The sequence below is a fragment of the Spermophilus citellus genome (assembly GCF_964194105.1).
Source record: "Spermophilus citellus genome assembly, chromosome: 1".
In the NCBI taxonomy this organism is placed as follows: domain Eukaryota; kingdom Metazoa; phylum Chordata; class Mammalia; order Rodentia; family Sciuridae; genus Spermophilus; species Spermophilus citellus.
In genome coordinates, this window is record NC_138182.1 from 264,398,492 (window position 1) to 264,413,365 (window position 14,874).

The following is a 14,874-nucleotide window of genomic DNA, read 5'->3' on the forward strand; positions in this document are numbered from 1 at the left end:
GGTCTTGCTAAGTTGCTTAGGGCCTAAGTTACTAAGACTATCTTTGAACTTGCAATCTTCCTGCCTCAGCCTCCTAAGCCGCGGAGGTTACAGGCATGTGCCACCATGCTCAGCATATATTTAATCTTAAATGTTAAATATGGAGCAAACTATCAAGGTTGGTAACATAATAGACATATAAGAATGTGTTATAAGGTAGGCTATAAGTATCATTTGTTTAAAAATTATATATATATATATATTAAGAACTTAAGAAGGATCAATCAAAGAATATCCAAATACACATTATTCGTTTTGCCAATATTACTGTTGCATTCTATTTGAGTAACTCAACAGTTTGGCAGTTCCTCAGAATATTAAACATTGAGTTATCATATGAACCAGAAATTTCAGTCGTAGGTCTACACCCAAAGCAAATCAAAACACATACAAACACTGTACACAACTGTTTACAACCATAATAGCAAACAGTGGAGATGACCTGAATGTCCATCAACTGATGAACGGACAAATATGGTGTATCTATTTTATAAACACACACATAATGTAAGGGAATATCATTTGGCCATAAAAAGGAATTAAATAGGGGGCTGGGGCATAGCTCAGTGACAGAGTGCTTGCCTCATATGCATGAGGCCCTGGGTTTGATTCCCAACACCACAAAAATACAAGGGAATGTAGTACTGGCACATCCTGCAACATGGGCATTTTGTTGAAAATAATTAATTATGCTACATGAAAAAAGTCAGACACAAAAGACCACATGTTTACATAAAAAATACAACACAGGCAACTCCACAGGCACAGAAAATATCCTCTCCACCTAAGGCTGAGGATAAGAAAGAAATGACTACTAATGGGCACAAGGTTTCTTTTAGGATGAGGAAAATGTTCTCAAGTTAAGATTGTGAAGATGATTTTTATTAAAAATCATGAATCATATACTTTAAATGGGTGAATTTTATGATGTATGACTATCAATGAAATTATTAAAATATATAATTTTGAATATTCCAATTCTGAAATAGAAATCTCTTGATGAGAATAAATAAATTTCATTCTATGAGGCACTACAGTATAACAGAATAGTATATAAGTACCAGCACTGGAGCTCAATTCCTAGATTCAAATAACCACCTGCCACTTGATACCTGAGAAATCTCAAGCAAATTATTTAACCTCACCTATAAAACCCATGCCCCACGTGGATAATACTTGAACAGGTATATTGTGAGAATTAAGTGAAAACATGCTAAACACTTAGAATGGTGCCAAGAACATAGTACATGTTCAAAAATATTAGGTGCCATTATTATTGTCATAAATATACAATAGATTTTCTTGTATGGATCACAAGACAATAAATAAGCTATTCACTAATAGTTAAAAGATATGGAAATGTTTTCATTCTTCCCACACCACTGCTTCAACTAACAGCTCCATAATTCACTGGCCATTATGAATTTGGTTATTATGTAGCATCAATAATACAAATGAAAAAGTATACAGTAGTACAGTGGTGAGGAGCTGAAATAAACTTCCATTATGATAAAGATCAATTTTATCAACATAAAAATATTTTTAAAAGAAAGAACATTTAAGAACTGAATCAGTAACTTAGTATACTCACATTTTAATCTATTTACATACTAAATTATATACAATTTGATTTTATTAGGAACTTACTAAAAAGTTTGTAGGAGGGGAGACTGTGATCCGATAGTGGAAAAGTCTGCCAGCATTGTTGGTCATGGGGCGGCAGGGTTTGATGGCCTAAGAAAAAGAACAAAAATAGAGCTTACAAGTAAGTCAGAAAACATTCTTACTTAAAAATGAACTATATTTTCAGACTCACACTGTCAAAAGATGTTTTATGTGCATTCCCTCTCAGAAAGAACAGAATTCAATTTAATGCTAACGAGATGAATGAAATGAGCAGGCCAACCAGTTTTCATCCCTTTTACCACGGACTAGTGATCGGAGATCCAGTGTCCAATAAGGCCACAAACTATGGGCTTCTGAGCCACCAAAATATGAGTTCAGTAAACAGGCAATTGTTGCCTATGGAGACACGTAAGGCAAAATGGCTAGACCCCAGCACACCTGGGGGTGCCTGCCACTGGCAAAGATCTGGTGCTCTTCTGTCCGGGTAGGTGGGAGAGTAGGTCAAGTCAGCGTCAAGGAGGGTCTGGAGGAACTCATGAGGCTTGCTGGAGATGAGGCAATTTGGGAGCCATCTTTGACATAAGTGCCAATAGATGTCACTTTACCCACAGTGCAAATAGCTAGACTGGGCCATGAGCCTACAAAGGCCTGGGAGAGTGGTACACTGCAGGACAGGCTGCTATTGCTTTGAAAACTTTATTGGATGGTGTGTCTTGGTGTTTCCCAGGTGGTAAGGACCTGAGGAGCTTGATTAAATTCAGAGGCTGCACCACCAGAAAAGATGTTTGGCCAACTGTAAAGCACTTGCCCACAGTGGCCTGTTCAGGGCTCTCTCACAGGTATCCCTGTGCTATGGGGATGAAGGCTTCATAAACCCACTGGAGCATTGCCTAAATGCTTTAGTAGCTCTTCTTTCTTCACCTTTATGTCAGTCATTTTCATCCCCTAACATAAGGGGGTTCATGCTGGGGTGTGCCACTTGCCAGGCCACAGCCATTGCAGCAGAAACAGCACAAGTCTGTGCAGAAACAGCACAAGTCTGCTCACCAGTTGTGCCACATCTGGTCATGCTTCATAAGTTTAACAGAGTTTTGCAGTAATGGGTCTTACAATCTTTGGAGAGAGTGGCCAAGCTGTTGTATTTCCATGAGTTGCAGACCACATCCTGCCAGGTACATACAGTACAGCCAGGCAGTGCCTTTTGCTCTGGGTGCCTGCATCAGTCTTTGAGCAGGCTTTGAAAGGGGCAGGCCTCTTTGCAGACTGTGGTGTTTGGGTGTGTTCTTCCTCATCCATGCCAGATGTGGAGGTGGCAACTGTTTTCTCAACTGTGTGCCCAGTGGTGACTGGTACTGTCTGTGGTGCAGCCAATGGTAGTCCAGCACACTTGGCACCATCACTCCCTAGCTCACAAGCTTCCTGGATGGCCAGATGAAGTGATGCAAGTCTAAGGCAAGCCTGGACAACTTGGGTGTGCTGCTAGTGGGCCAGCAGTGCCTCATAGACATCATACTGGGTGGGTAATACCCCATGAGAAGACAGGCTGTCCCAGCAGGAGTCCAAAGAGGGACAGGAAAGGCGATGTGGAGTTTGCAGTGATGTTTTGGTGATTCTAAGGACTTTGCTAGAGGCATTAGTTCCGGGATCCAACAGGAGATGTTCTTCTAATTCTGCTGGCAGACAACAACTGAGGAACTCTCTGCAGATCATCTTTTCCTTAGACTTCTTGATATGCATCATGATGGCAAGACCTTCAGCACCAGCAACTCCTCTTGCACAGTAGGGGCTGGAGACACATCACCCACTGGTCAGCTCTTCAAGCCAGAGATGCCCCCTGGCATCCAGACCATCCTTCCTCCAAAAACCAGAGTTGTCTTAAGAATAATTTTGGCAGATCTTTCCTGGTGGCAATTTCCACAACAGAGACACAAAGTGCATGGAGATGGCAGCAACAGGTCAAAAAACAAAATTAAAAAAATTAGACCCACTATGGAGCATTCCACAGGGCTTCGTTCAATTTACCAATCTCTCTCTCTTTTATTTTTTTCTTCTAAAGACTATGTTGTCCAGGCTAGCCTTGACCTTGCAATCTTGCTGCCTCAGCCTCCTGAGGAGCTGGGATTTTACTCAATTTCTTGATCAAAGCTGGTTCCCATTTACTGTGTTGATCCTCCCATGAATCGGGATATCATGACTCACTTGCTTACAAGAATATCATCCTCATCTCCAAAAAATCATATTCAGGACTCCCAGGTGATCCTGTTAACCATCTTCCCCAAGTTACTTCTCCCCTTCAGTTGAAATCACATCAAAGACAAAACTTAGGCAGCATCTAATACTCAGGCAGCTTATTCTGGTAATACTCTTGAGAGAAAGCCAGACAGTCAGGGAGACAGATGACCAACTGATCAGCAGGGTCTCTACCCTTTCTTGTACCTATATTCATCCTGGATCAGTTACCAAGTGGTTCCTTCAACTTAAGGAAGTTTAGGCTACTCATTTAAGCAATCGTTCTAAGCTTTATGAAAGCTGCATCTGTGCCGAGAGGGCCCTGTCTCCTGGAAATCCCTGGGTCAAGATTAGGAAGCCACAGACCAAGCTATATCATACTTCTGACATGCAGTACCAAACTGGTGAAACACCTGAGTGATATTGTTCCCCTTATAGCCACAATGTCTATTATTATATACTAGACAGGTATGCAGACCACAGGATTTAAGGATCTTTTTAGATATAAAATCCTAACATCATCTTCTTTTCACTTGTTAAACAACACAAAATCACCTTTGGCTAAACTTACAAATAAATTGTAAAAAGCAGGAAAATTAATCTCAGAAATCAGAGCAGTGAGTTTTAATAGGAAATAAGAACAGTGAAAGGAATAAATTGCAAGGCAAAAATAAAAAAAATTATAAGAGGTGGTGAAATAAAACATGCATAACGCTTAACATGGAAAAAGGAAAACTGAAATGGAGGGGGGAAAAAAAGCAACATTGGAATCAATGGGTATGCTGTGATAGATAGGGATGTGTCACCCAGCCTTTTCAGGGAAGAACTCACTGCTCAGCTGTGCAAAGTGTGAACACAGACAGCTTCCAGCTGTTGGGTCCTTCTGGATCTCTCCCCAGTGCAGAGTCTTGTCCCCCAGCATCAGGTACTGAGCTTGGAAGAGGTATAAGAGCTCCACCATTTTAGCCCAATTCTACTGGGCAATATTCACTCCACAGATTACCCCCAGGTTGACTGGGGTTTTGTTGGGCCTTACTCATAGTTCAGCTAATCCTTCTGTCCAATCCTTACACCCTCTTCCTTTCATAGGGTTCATTATTCCTACAGACATCCTGCATTCCAAAACCATCTTAGCATCTGCTTCTAGAGACCCCAATATGTTGTAGTTGGTACCAGGAGTGATCCAAGAAAGCAGGAACTTAAAAACTAAGATGACATTTTAGAGCTGACTAGCAGATAGGACCAACTAACAAAGAGAACCCCATCACTGCAGTGGGTGGAGCACATAACCCCTCACACACCAGGTCGCAGGCTCATTAAAACTTTCAGAGACTGAACCAGGAAGCTGAACCAGTGGAAGCAGGGGCAATAATGTATCAAGTGCTTATGATTATAGAATAGAAGTAGCTAGAAGGATAAGGGCTATTATCCTTGCAGAGTACATGGCAATCGCTAAGCACTACAGACATTATACCATGCTCCTCGATCCTTAGTCTGCCGAGAAATCATCTGAAGTCTTGCTTAATCTCTGATTACTTACTCCCACAGCCAGTTTTTGACTCTGCAGCTGAGTCAAGCTAAGAATCTGCATTTCTTAAGCTTATATTACTTGGAAGACCTCACTTGTAGAACCACTACTCTTCAGAAATGTAATAGCAGAGGAGAAAATGCAATTGGAAGGCAGAAGCGAAAGCCAGAGGGCTTCTCAGAGGCACTCAAGAACCCTGATCACCTGTAATGAGAGACAAGAGAAAGCCAGGACTAAGCCCAGGGCTCACCTGTAAAAGCAGCCACACTTGAAGAACAATGGACAGCCACCAAGGTAAGTCTGTTATGCCAAGGTCAAGGCCCTAGAAACCTGGGATGAGGATATTTAGGTTTTAACTCCTCAGATTCCTCTAAATCTCCTACTTCTGCAGAGATGGCACACCCCTCCCTGTTAAGAGCAGTCTCTCTCTTACCTGTGATAAAGACAATGGAAGATCCTACAAGGCAGCAGTGTGTGTGTGTGTGTGTGTGTGTGTGTGTGCGCGCGCGCGCGCATGTGCACACACACACACACACACACACACACACAACTAGTATCCAACCAATCTGCTTCCTGGCTAACATACCTATAATCAGAGTTATTTCACAGCATAACCCAGCTGGAGAGGTGCTGGGAAGAAAGAATTTATATCCCAAAGGAGCTACAAGAAATAACCAGCACATGCCAGCAGCCAGAGGCGTCTACAGAAGACCAGGTACTGATAGTGCTTCACTAAGGTGCCAGAAAATAAAAGTGATGAGGAAATAGTTCACTGACTTTGGAATACTCAGATTCAAGATACCAAGAGATGCTGGGAACTCCCTACTAAGATGCCCCCCAAAAGCAGAAAAAAGCATGGCTCACCTGAGTAATGCTGAAATTCCAGAACTGTCCATGGTAAATGGTGGAGGAAGAAATTCAAGGAGTAGGCACGTTGGAGTATATATACTATCTTCAGCTAGAAACTATGCCAAACAATCCCCAGAGCACACATCAAGAGCAATGTGTGGTGAAAAGGGCTTTGCATCACTAAGATAGGTGATGGCCTCGTCTACAGGCCAGGGCTGACTGTAGGACAAGGGATCAGAGGGCAGAGCTTGTTAACAACAATGGGGACAACAGACTCCTGAAACAAGGAAGGCCAGGTGATGGGGCCAAATTGCTACAAGTCATGTCACATAATTATCATTGTGATCAGTAAAGTCAAAGTGGCAGCCAAGGGGGTGTGAACCATAAAGTAGGGGAAACAGTTAACAGAGCATGATGTTCTTGGGTACAAAATAAATGAGCAATCAACAAGAGTACTACTTAGTTTGTAGTAACAGAAGGAATCAATTGTGGATAACCAAGAGGCGAGGGCAGGTCACTCCAGTAAATAGTCACACTATCCTTTGGCTACTTCTAGAACTGACATATTTTTTGGACTGAAATTCCTTGCCAGAAGAGGTGGCCAGATTTCAGGAGGACGGATTTTCAAACACTATAATGTGTAGAAATGGTGATGACAACAATGCCCTTTCTCAAAGGGGCCTGTGGCCGTTTCCCAAGGAACTGTACACTGGAGAGAGGAACTACCCAAGAGGGTTCAAGGAGCACTGGACACAGCACCTGCATAATCCCTGAAGAATATGAAGCCAAGATAATAAATGGAGTCTTGGTTGAGGTCTGGCTTATAGAGAGTCTACTGATCCACCGATCTACCCAGGGTTCATTTTCCTAGTCCTCAAATTCATCTTTGGAACTGACATAACTCAACAGATTGCACCATTCTACATTGGGTCCTGGACCCGTGGAGTTAAGAAGTCATGATGGGAAGACCAAACAAAAGCCACTAGAATTACCACTACCACCATCCCTAACCCAACTACCAAAAACAATAGTGCATTCTGGGGACAATGGAAATCAGTGCCACCCTTAAGGATCTGAAGGACACAGGGGTGAAGGACATCTGTTATTTTATCAATCTGACCCCTGAGGATCCTAAACGAGATGGCAGAATACGTAGCTGCCATGTTAGGTATCATAGCTTAGTGAGTACAGGTTTTGTTTGTTTCTTTGTTCATTTTTATGGTATTGAGGGATGGAACCCAGGGGCACTCTACCACTGAGCTACATCCTACCCCTTCTAGTTATCCAGGCTGTCTGTGAACTTGTGATCCTTCTGCCTCAGGCTTCCAAGTTAGTGGGATTACAGGTGTGTACTACCATATCCAACAGTGAAAACAGATTAATATGAACTCAGGAACAAAATACATGGCAACCAACTTGGTGAATGTGTTCTTTTCCATCCCAGTCATAAACGGAGTTCAGAATATTTCACAGACAACATTAACGTTTAGCCCTAGAGCTCTGTCAACTCTCCCACCCTGTCATAACATCCACAGAGTTCCCAACTATCTGGACGTACTGCAGAACATCACATGGCTCCAATATGACTGTGACATTCTACTCATCAGGTTAGAGGCCTTGGTCAAACACATGTACTACCCAGGACAAGAGAGAAACCTACAATAATTCAGAGGCCTACTGCAGCCACACAATTTTTAGAAGTCCAGTAGTCTGGGGTGCCAAGACATTTCCTCCAAAGTAAAAGAAAAATGAGTGTATCTTCCACTCCCTGGAATGAAGGAAAAAGAAAAAAAAACCCACTGGTGGTCTCCTCAGGTCCAGGAGGCAGCATAATCCTCTGAAGATTTCTTTGGACCATTTACAGGTGACACCAAAGGCTGCCAGACTGAGCACAGCCCAAGTGAGGAAGGCCTAAGTAGTTCCAGACCAAAGTACAATCAGTCCTGTTCACTACAACCAAACAACTCATAAGATCCTACCATGTTGATGGGAAAAGATGCCAAGAGGAGACAGTGGTAGGCCACACTGGGAAAATCACAATGCTGGTATATGGTGTTCGGGAGCAAGGCCATCCTATCTGTAATGACGAACTATGTGCTTTGAAAAAACTCCTAGGGTGCTTATGGGCCCTGGTAGAAGTAGAAAGCCTGGTCCAGGGACACCAGGTTGACATGTGGCCGACATGCTCATCATAAGCTGGATTCCTTCAGTACCATCAGGCAATTAAGTTGAGTGGCACAGGCAATAATCCATCGTAAGATGGAGGTGACACATCCAGAGTCAAGCGTAATAGGAACACAGCATAAAAGAGCTACCAGGGCAAAAGGGCCTGATACCTAAGGCGCCATCACTGTTATACCAGCACCCTTCCCTCAGGCAAGGGAGGATGTAGGGATGAAGGCAGAGGAAAAAGCCAAACCTTGACTTGCAAACAGGTCAGAGAGTAAGAAAGTGCAAACCAAAAATGGACTACACTATAGCCTCGCTCAGGGATGGTTTTGAAAGACAAAGATAAGGGAAAATTTCCCCAATAGACAGTTTCAGGCAATATTCTTGGTCATGCACTTCTGTGGAAAGAGAAGTGGCCTGAAGCTAGAATAGAAATGGACTCATACAGAAGCATGTGGCTCTACCAGCTGGTGCAGGACCCAAAAGGGAAAAGACTAGAAAGTCAGGTTTGACAGTCTTGCAGTGGAGACATTATGAGGGACTTGTGAGGACCACACAGAAGGGAAAGTGATGATTTCTAAATCAAATATGGGTGTCAATCAGAGTAACCATCTCAAAACAGGTAACAGAGCACCACCGAGACAAAAAAGACTATGGTAGCTGGAGCCTGTCCTCAGCTACCCCAGAGTGGACAGGATGGGCACATAAAGTGGCCCCCAGTAACAGAGCTCAACAGCACAAACACCTTTTACCCAGGCTAAGCTAACTAAGGTAAATGCCACTGCCAAACTTCAAATGGCCAACTACAGTGACTCACATTGAACCCCCAAATGGCACCAGTCCTTGAGGAGACAAACTGCCACTTCCATCTAGACAGGAATATACATGCACTGTTTTGTTTTTCCTGCATACAGGAGCTCAACTAGCACCACCAGCTACTCCATTTCCATCAAGGAATAATAAATGGAGTCTGCCAAGCTGTGGGGAAAGCCAGCAGCTTGCAGAGGCAGCCGACAGCTCCTCATGGCCAGCTCATCTGCGTGAGTCTCAGCTGCAGAGCCCCCTCTCCCAAAGTCGTGTCCTTCGGGGAAGGCTGCTCTGGGGACTAAAGGGAAGTAGAGAGAAGAAGGTCACTCAGACCAACACAAGAAAATCGCCACAAGCCAGGCATAAGCAGGCCCACATCAGCATAACTCTCCCTCTGCTCTGTCCTGGCCGTGCTCCCTCCTTGCTACAGGTGTTGGTCCCTAATCAATATCTCAGAGCTCCCAACCTGGGGCAATGCGCTGATGCCCACAGATGCCACCTTGTTCCACACTGCCTTGCTATGATCAAAGACTTCCAAAGACAAGGGAAGTGAGGCAACTATCTCAATTAGGCACTCTCATAGTCATTACTTCAATTATTATTATTATATCCTCAAATAAGTCTTAAGTGAAAACTAAAAATTTATATTCACTATGATAATCCTGGGATTAATGAAAATACCTTATAAAAATAAAAAAGTAACAGAAAAAATGAAGGAAACAGAACCAAAATGGAATAGTTATGTTTCTCACGGGCAATTCATAGCTATTTATGATGAAAACATGGAAAATTACTGTAATATATACAATTTTAGAATGTATAAAATAAGACACATATCAAATACACCATACCTAATTTATATAGTGGGCTTTCCAGATCCTTTCAAAGTTTCCTTGATAACATGTGCTGCACTCTACCCTCAAAACCCAAGTTCTTTTCCTCAGCAATTTTTAGTAACAGAGAATTCCAGGGAATATGAAAAGATAATTTTGATGTCACTAAATCATTTAGTGGGAAAAGAACAGCAACAGCATCTGTCCTCAGTACTTACAAATATCGTAACCCAAGCCAGTTACCTCTTCTCCAGGATAAATGCTGTGCCGAATTCCAGTGCGTCTCGCTTTTGCACTGCATTTGCAGAGTGGTCCATCATTCATCTGGCAAAAACAGAATGTAATTCGTTTTTATTAAGGGGACAATCCACACCATGCCCGCTGATGCCTTGGAAACTGCAGGCTTTAATGTCATGAGTACTGAGGCTCTGAAGAGGCTGTCACGGTTAGGAGATTAAACGGATGTTCCAAAACCAATAAAGCTGCAAACTGTCTATATTGTCTGATAAAGAGAAACTGTATGACAACACTGGATTCCCAAGTTATTTGTGCAGCCAAGCAGGAAATATCAGTGTCAGCACTCTGTTTGCCCCCATCATCACCTACCTCTTTTTAGAACTTTTTTTTTTTTTTTTTACTTATTTCAGGAAAAATGACTTTCACAAAAAAAAAAAAAAAAAAAAAGCATATTTTATATCCTGGAGAAACTCATAGAATGCTTTGAAGGTGACCTGCAGATTAACCATTTTAAAAAAGAAAAATTTAAGGTACCTCTGAAGCAGAAAGAAGAAAATGTCTACTGAAACCAGAAAAACTCTCAACACTAGTCAGGTTCAAATGCATCTACTTTCTCCTGAATTCATTTTACTGGTTTGAGCTCCACACCCATGACTCAATAAGTGAACAATTTTGATGCTCCTTAGATATAAAGATAAGTGCTAAGCAAAGGGGGATAAATAGCACAGAGTCCATGTACTCAAGGAATATTTATTCTAGAATGGAGAACAAATGAGGTACTTAGTAATTTATTTATTTTTTTATTATTTATTTATTCATTCTTTGTGGTGCTGGAGACTGAAGCCAGGATTTCATGCATGCGATATAAGCACTCTATCACTAAGCCACATCCCCAGCCCTGTATTTAGTAATTTAAAAGAAAGAGGAAATCAGTTTGAATAGCCATACCACAGGGGTTGCCATGGCTGGTCAGAAAGGTTTCAGAGATGAAAAGTGGAGGATTAGACAAGACACGACAAGAAGATACTAACCCACACAAGGCACCAGCATGCATAAAAGAAAAAGACTAGGCAGAAATCCCACGTTATGCTCCAAGATGTGAGACCCAAAAAAATGGAATGGATTATTCATGTGGGCAAAAAGAATAAAGGAAAACTGAAATCAAAATCTAAAGGGTCTTAAAAGCTGGCACAAGTTTATCCAGTACAAATGTACTGAACATGTTCTTTCTTTTCTTGTCATTCCCTAACTAATACAGTTGACAATTTACATAGCATTTACATTGCCTGAGGTAATATAAGTAACATACAGATGACTTAAAAGTTATATCAGATGATGTGTGTAGGTTATATAGAAATACTATGCTATTTTATATAAGTAACTCCAGCATCAGTGCAATTCGTTATCTGTGGAGACCCTGGAACTAATCCCCCCTTGGCTAACAAGGGAAAACTATACACCTACACATATTTCTTTAAAGTCCTACGGATTTGCATGAAAATCAAAGGGAGATTAATAAAGGAAAAGGACCAAGGTGGGAAGGAGGGGACAAATTCTGGGGAGTGATATTGGCCAAATTCATAGTTATATTATGTGTAGGTTATGTATTGAATATGTAACAACAAATCCCATCAGAATGTGCACCAACAAAACAATGAAGGGGGGAAAAACATTAAAACTACATTGGATATAATGGGGAAAAAATAAAGTTCTAGGGATTTGTAATTCACTGTGACCAATTAAAATATAAATTAAAATATATCAATAAGACTATGAAAAGAAATATTAAAGTAAGAAGCTTTCCTTAGTCTTTCAGGAAATCTAAAGCTCCAGGTGGTATAGCATAGAAATAACATTACTATCCAAAATATATATTCTTAAGACATCTAAAGTAACAGCTGGCAAATAAGAGATATAATAAGATTCCATCAAAAATCACAACACACACCTAATGCCAGTTATAACTTGTGATGAAAAGTGTGGAAACTGCCTGATGTTCATGACTTCCAGGGAAGCAGACATCCTACATTCTTGCTTTTTATAGGTCGGGGCTCCTACACAGATCAGCATTTACAAAGTGCAACTATTCAGAGGACACAAAACCAAATTCATGAACAGAACAGAGGGATGATATAGAAGCCCTGGCAAATCTCCAAAGGGAATAAGAATCCACACAAGTAACAATGGGTGCTTCTTGACAGAACAAGAGCCAATCTAAAAGAAAGAAAACATATGGGGAAAGATTTTTTTGAGGTGAAGACAAAAATGTTCTGAAATTGCATTATAGTGGCAGTTGTACAACCTTGTGAATACAATAAAAAACAACGAATTGCTGGACGTGGTGGTGCACACCTATGATCCCAGCAGCTCAGCTCAGGCTGAGGCAGGAGGATAGCATGTTCAAAGCCAGCGAGGCCCTGTGCAACAACCCTATCTCAAAATAAAAAATAAAATGGGCTGGGGATATGCCCCAGTGGCTAAAGCTCCCTGGTTTCAATCCCTGGTATCAAAAAAAAAAAGAATAAATTGTAAACTGGTGTGTAAATTATAACATGTGAATCACAACTCAATAAAAAAGAAAGCTATATACATGATCAATATATAAAAACATTTTAAAATGAGTCAGCAACTTTGCAAACACTTCTGTTCAATTCCAAGGCACCATAAAATACATTTTTGCTGGTCATCCTAAACATATAATTGTATCAAAAAAGGTTTTTTCCCCAATAGCTATCATCTAACAAGAACCAGGAGAATAGCATTCTAATTAGTAGAGGCTGGTGTGAATTTATTTACAAAATATAAATTTCAAATTATTTTATAAAACATGTAGATGTTTTAATATGCTTAATAACTTCACATGCATGAAAGATCCTATTTTTGTATGTATTGTCTATTTGAAAGGTACAAATCTTTTATAAAGATGCTATTATATATTACTTCAAAATAAAATAGTAATTAAAAATAAAAATAGTCCAGCCGTTACATCATTAGCTTAAACATGTAACAAGGAAGAGAACCTACCAGGACTTGTGACTATCACTAATTAACAAACACGAAGTTTCATACTGCTATTTTGTTTACTATTTTACAGCAAAATACCTTCTAGGTGAAATGCTTTCAAAAAGACGTAAAAGTTCTCTTTCTCATCCTACCATTTGTCTCCTACCTTTTACTCCAAGTTTAATGAGGCAGCACCATTACCCTGTTCCCCAACACAGAATTTACAAACATCGTCAACTATGATTCAAGAACAGTTGCTCTGGTGCTTATGTTTTGGAGCTGAACTCTGAAGCAGAAAAGAAATAAACCCTGAAAAACTAATACATAACCCTGAGAGTAAAATTCTATTTCAATACCAGCCAACATGCATCTTCTGAGCCCAGAGCCATAAATGTGATGTGTGGGTTTGCAACCTTCATAGCAAGGGCATAAAAACGCACGCACCTGGCCTGGGTCATTGTACCAAAGTTCATCATGAAGTCGGTCAGGGTGGGCTTTTTTGCGTTTGATTTCTGCAATGACGTCAAAAACTTCTGAGTCGGAGCTACTAGAACAGGTGCTATCCTCGTCAGACTCACATTCGGATTCACTGGAGCTCTCTAGTAGAAATTAGAGAAATTAACAAATGGTTCTTGTGTGGACTTTCAAATCACCTGAAACTCTCAATATAAGGTCAGTTGTTTATCTTCCAGCAAATACTTGAGGGTCTACCGTGTACCAAAAACTCTGCTAAGCCTAAGACAGTAATGTAATTGGGGCAATAATCTAGTTGGGGAAGCAAAGAAAATAAAAATTTTACAGAGAAAAGAAGAAACTAATGAATAACGCTAGATAAAAAGTGAAATAACATAGTAGTTTGTAATTTTACACTTACAAATACTGTAATGATTCAGAAAAGGGAAAAGTCACTGTGATCCAAAAAGTCAGAGAGGACTTCATGCAAGAGGCACATGTAACCCAGGCACTGAGAAGGGAGAGGAGGAGTTGGAAGAGAAAGGAAGGGGAAAGGAATGGAGAGGGAGAGCTGCAGGCAAAGCACACAGGTAAGAAGAGTGGGGAATCTGGCTACAGCAATGGCTCCACAGAAAAATATTAGGAGCGGAGGGACTGGAAGTGTTTCAAATGCCAGAATGAAGGTGGTAAATGCAACATTTAAAAAAAAAAAATTGAAGATTTCGCAGTTTTTTTCTCTCAGTAGTAGATAAAAGATTTTACTCCTTGAAAGTGACTGGACAAAAACAGACAAACAATATGCTAAATGTAATAGCCCAGTCACAAAAACGCTAATACTGCCTGATTCCTCTTATACAAGGTACCTGAAGTAGTGAAATTCATAGAGACAGAAAGTAGTAGTGGTTGCCAGGGCCCAAGGTGAGGGACTTTGGGGAGAATTATTGCTTAATGGGTACAAACTTTTACTGGAAATCAGTGGCCAAACATGTACATTCCTTCTACTACTGAACTAGACATTTAAAATTATTAAGATGGTAAATTTTATGTTACACATATTCCACCATAATTTTTAAAGACCCAAAAGTTAGATTAATCGTATTA

The 14,874-nt window shown here is 40.8% G+C and overlaps 1 protein-coding gene across 4 annotated transcripts in view; it reads right to left on the bottom strand.

The window, feature by feature from the left end:
- Positions 1-14,874, bottom strand: part of DROSHA (drosha ribonuclease III) — a 118,297-nt gene that overhangs the window by 84,065 nt on the left and 19,358 nt on the right. For all 4 annotated transcript variants that reach the window (XM_081285080.1, XM_081285078.1, XM_081285079.1 and 1 more), the window contains 3 exons: positions 13,765-13,919; positions 10,324-10,404; positions 1,687-1,773 (listed from right to left, as the gene is read on the bottom strand). In XM_081285080.1, coding sequence (XP_081141206.1) covers positions 1,687-1,773; positions 10,324-10,404; positions 13,765-13,919 — 323 coding nt within the window. The remainder of the gene's footprint in view (positions 1-1,686; positions 1,774-10,323; positions 10,405-13,764; positions 13,920-14,874) is intronic.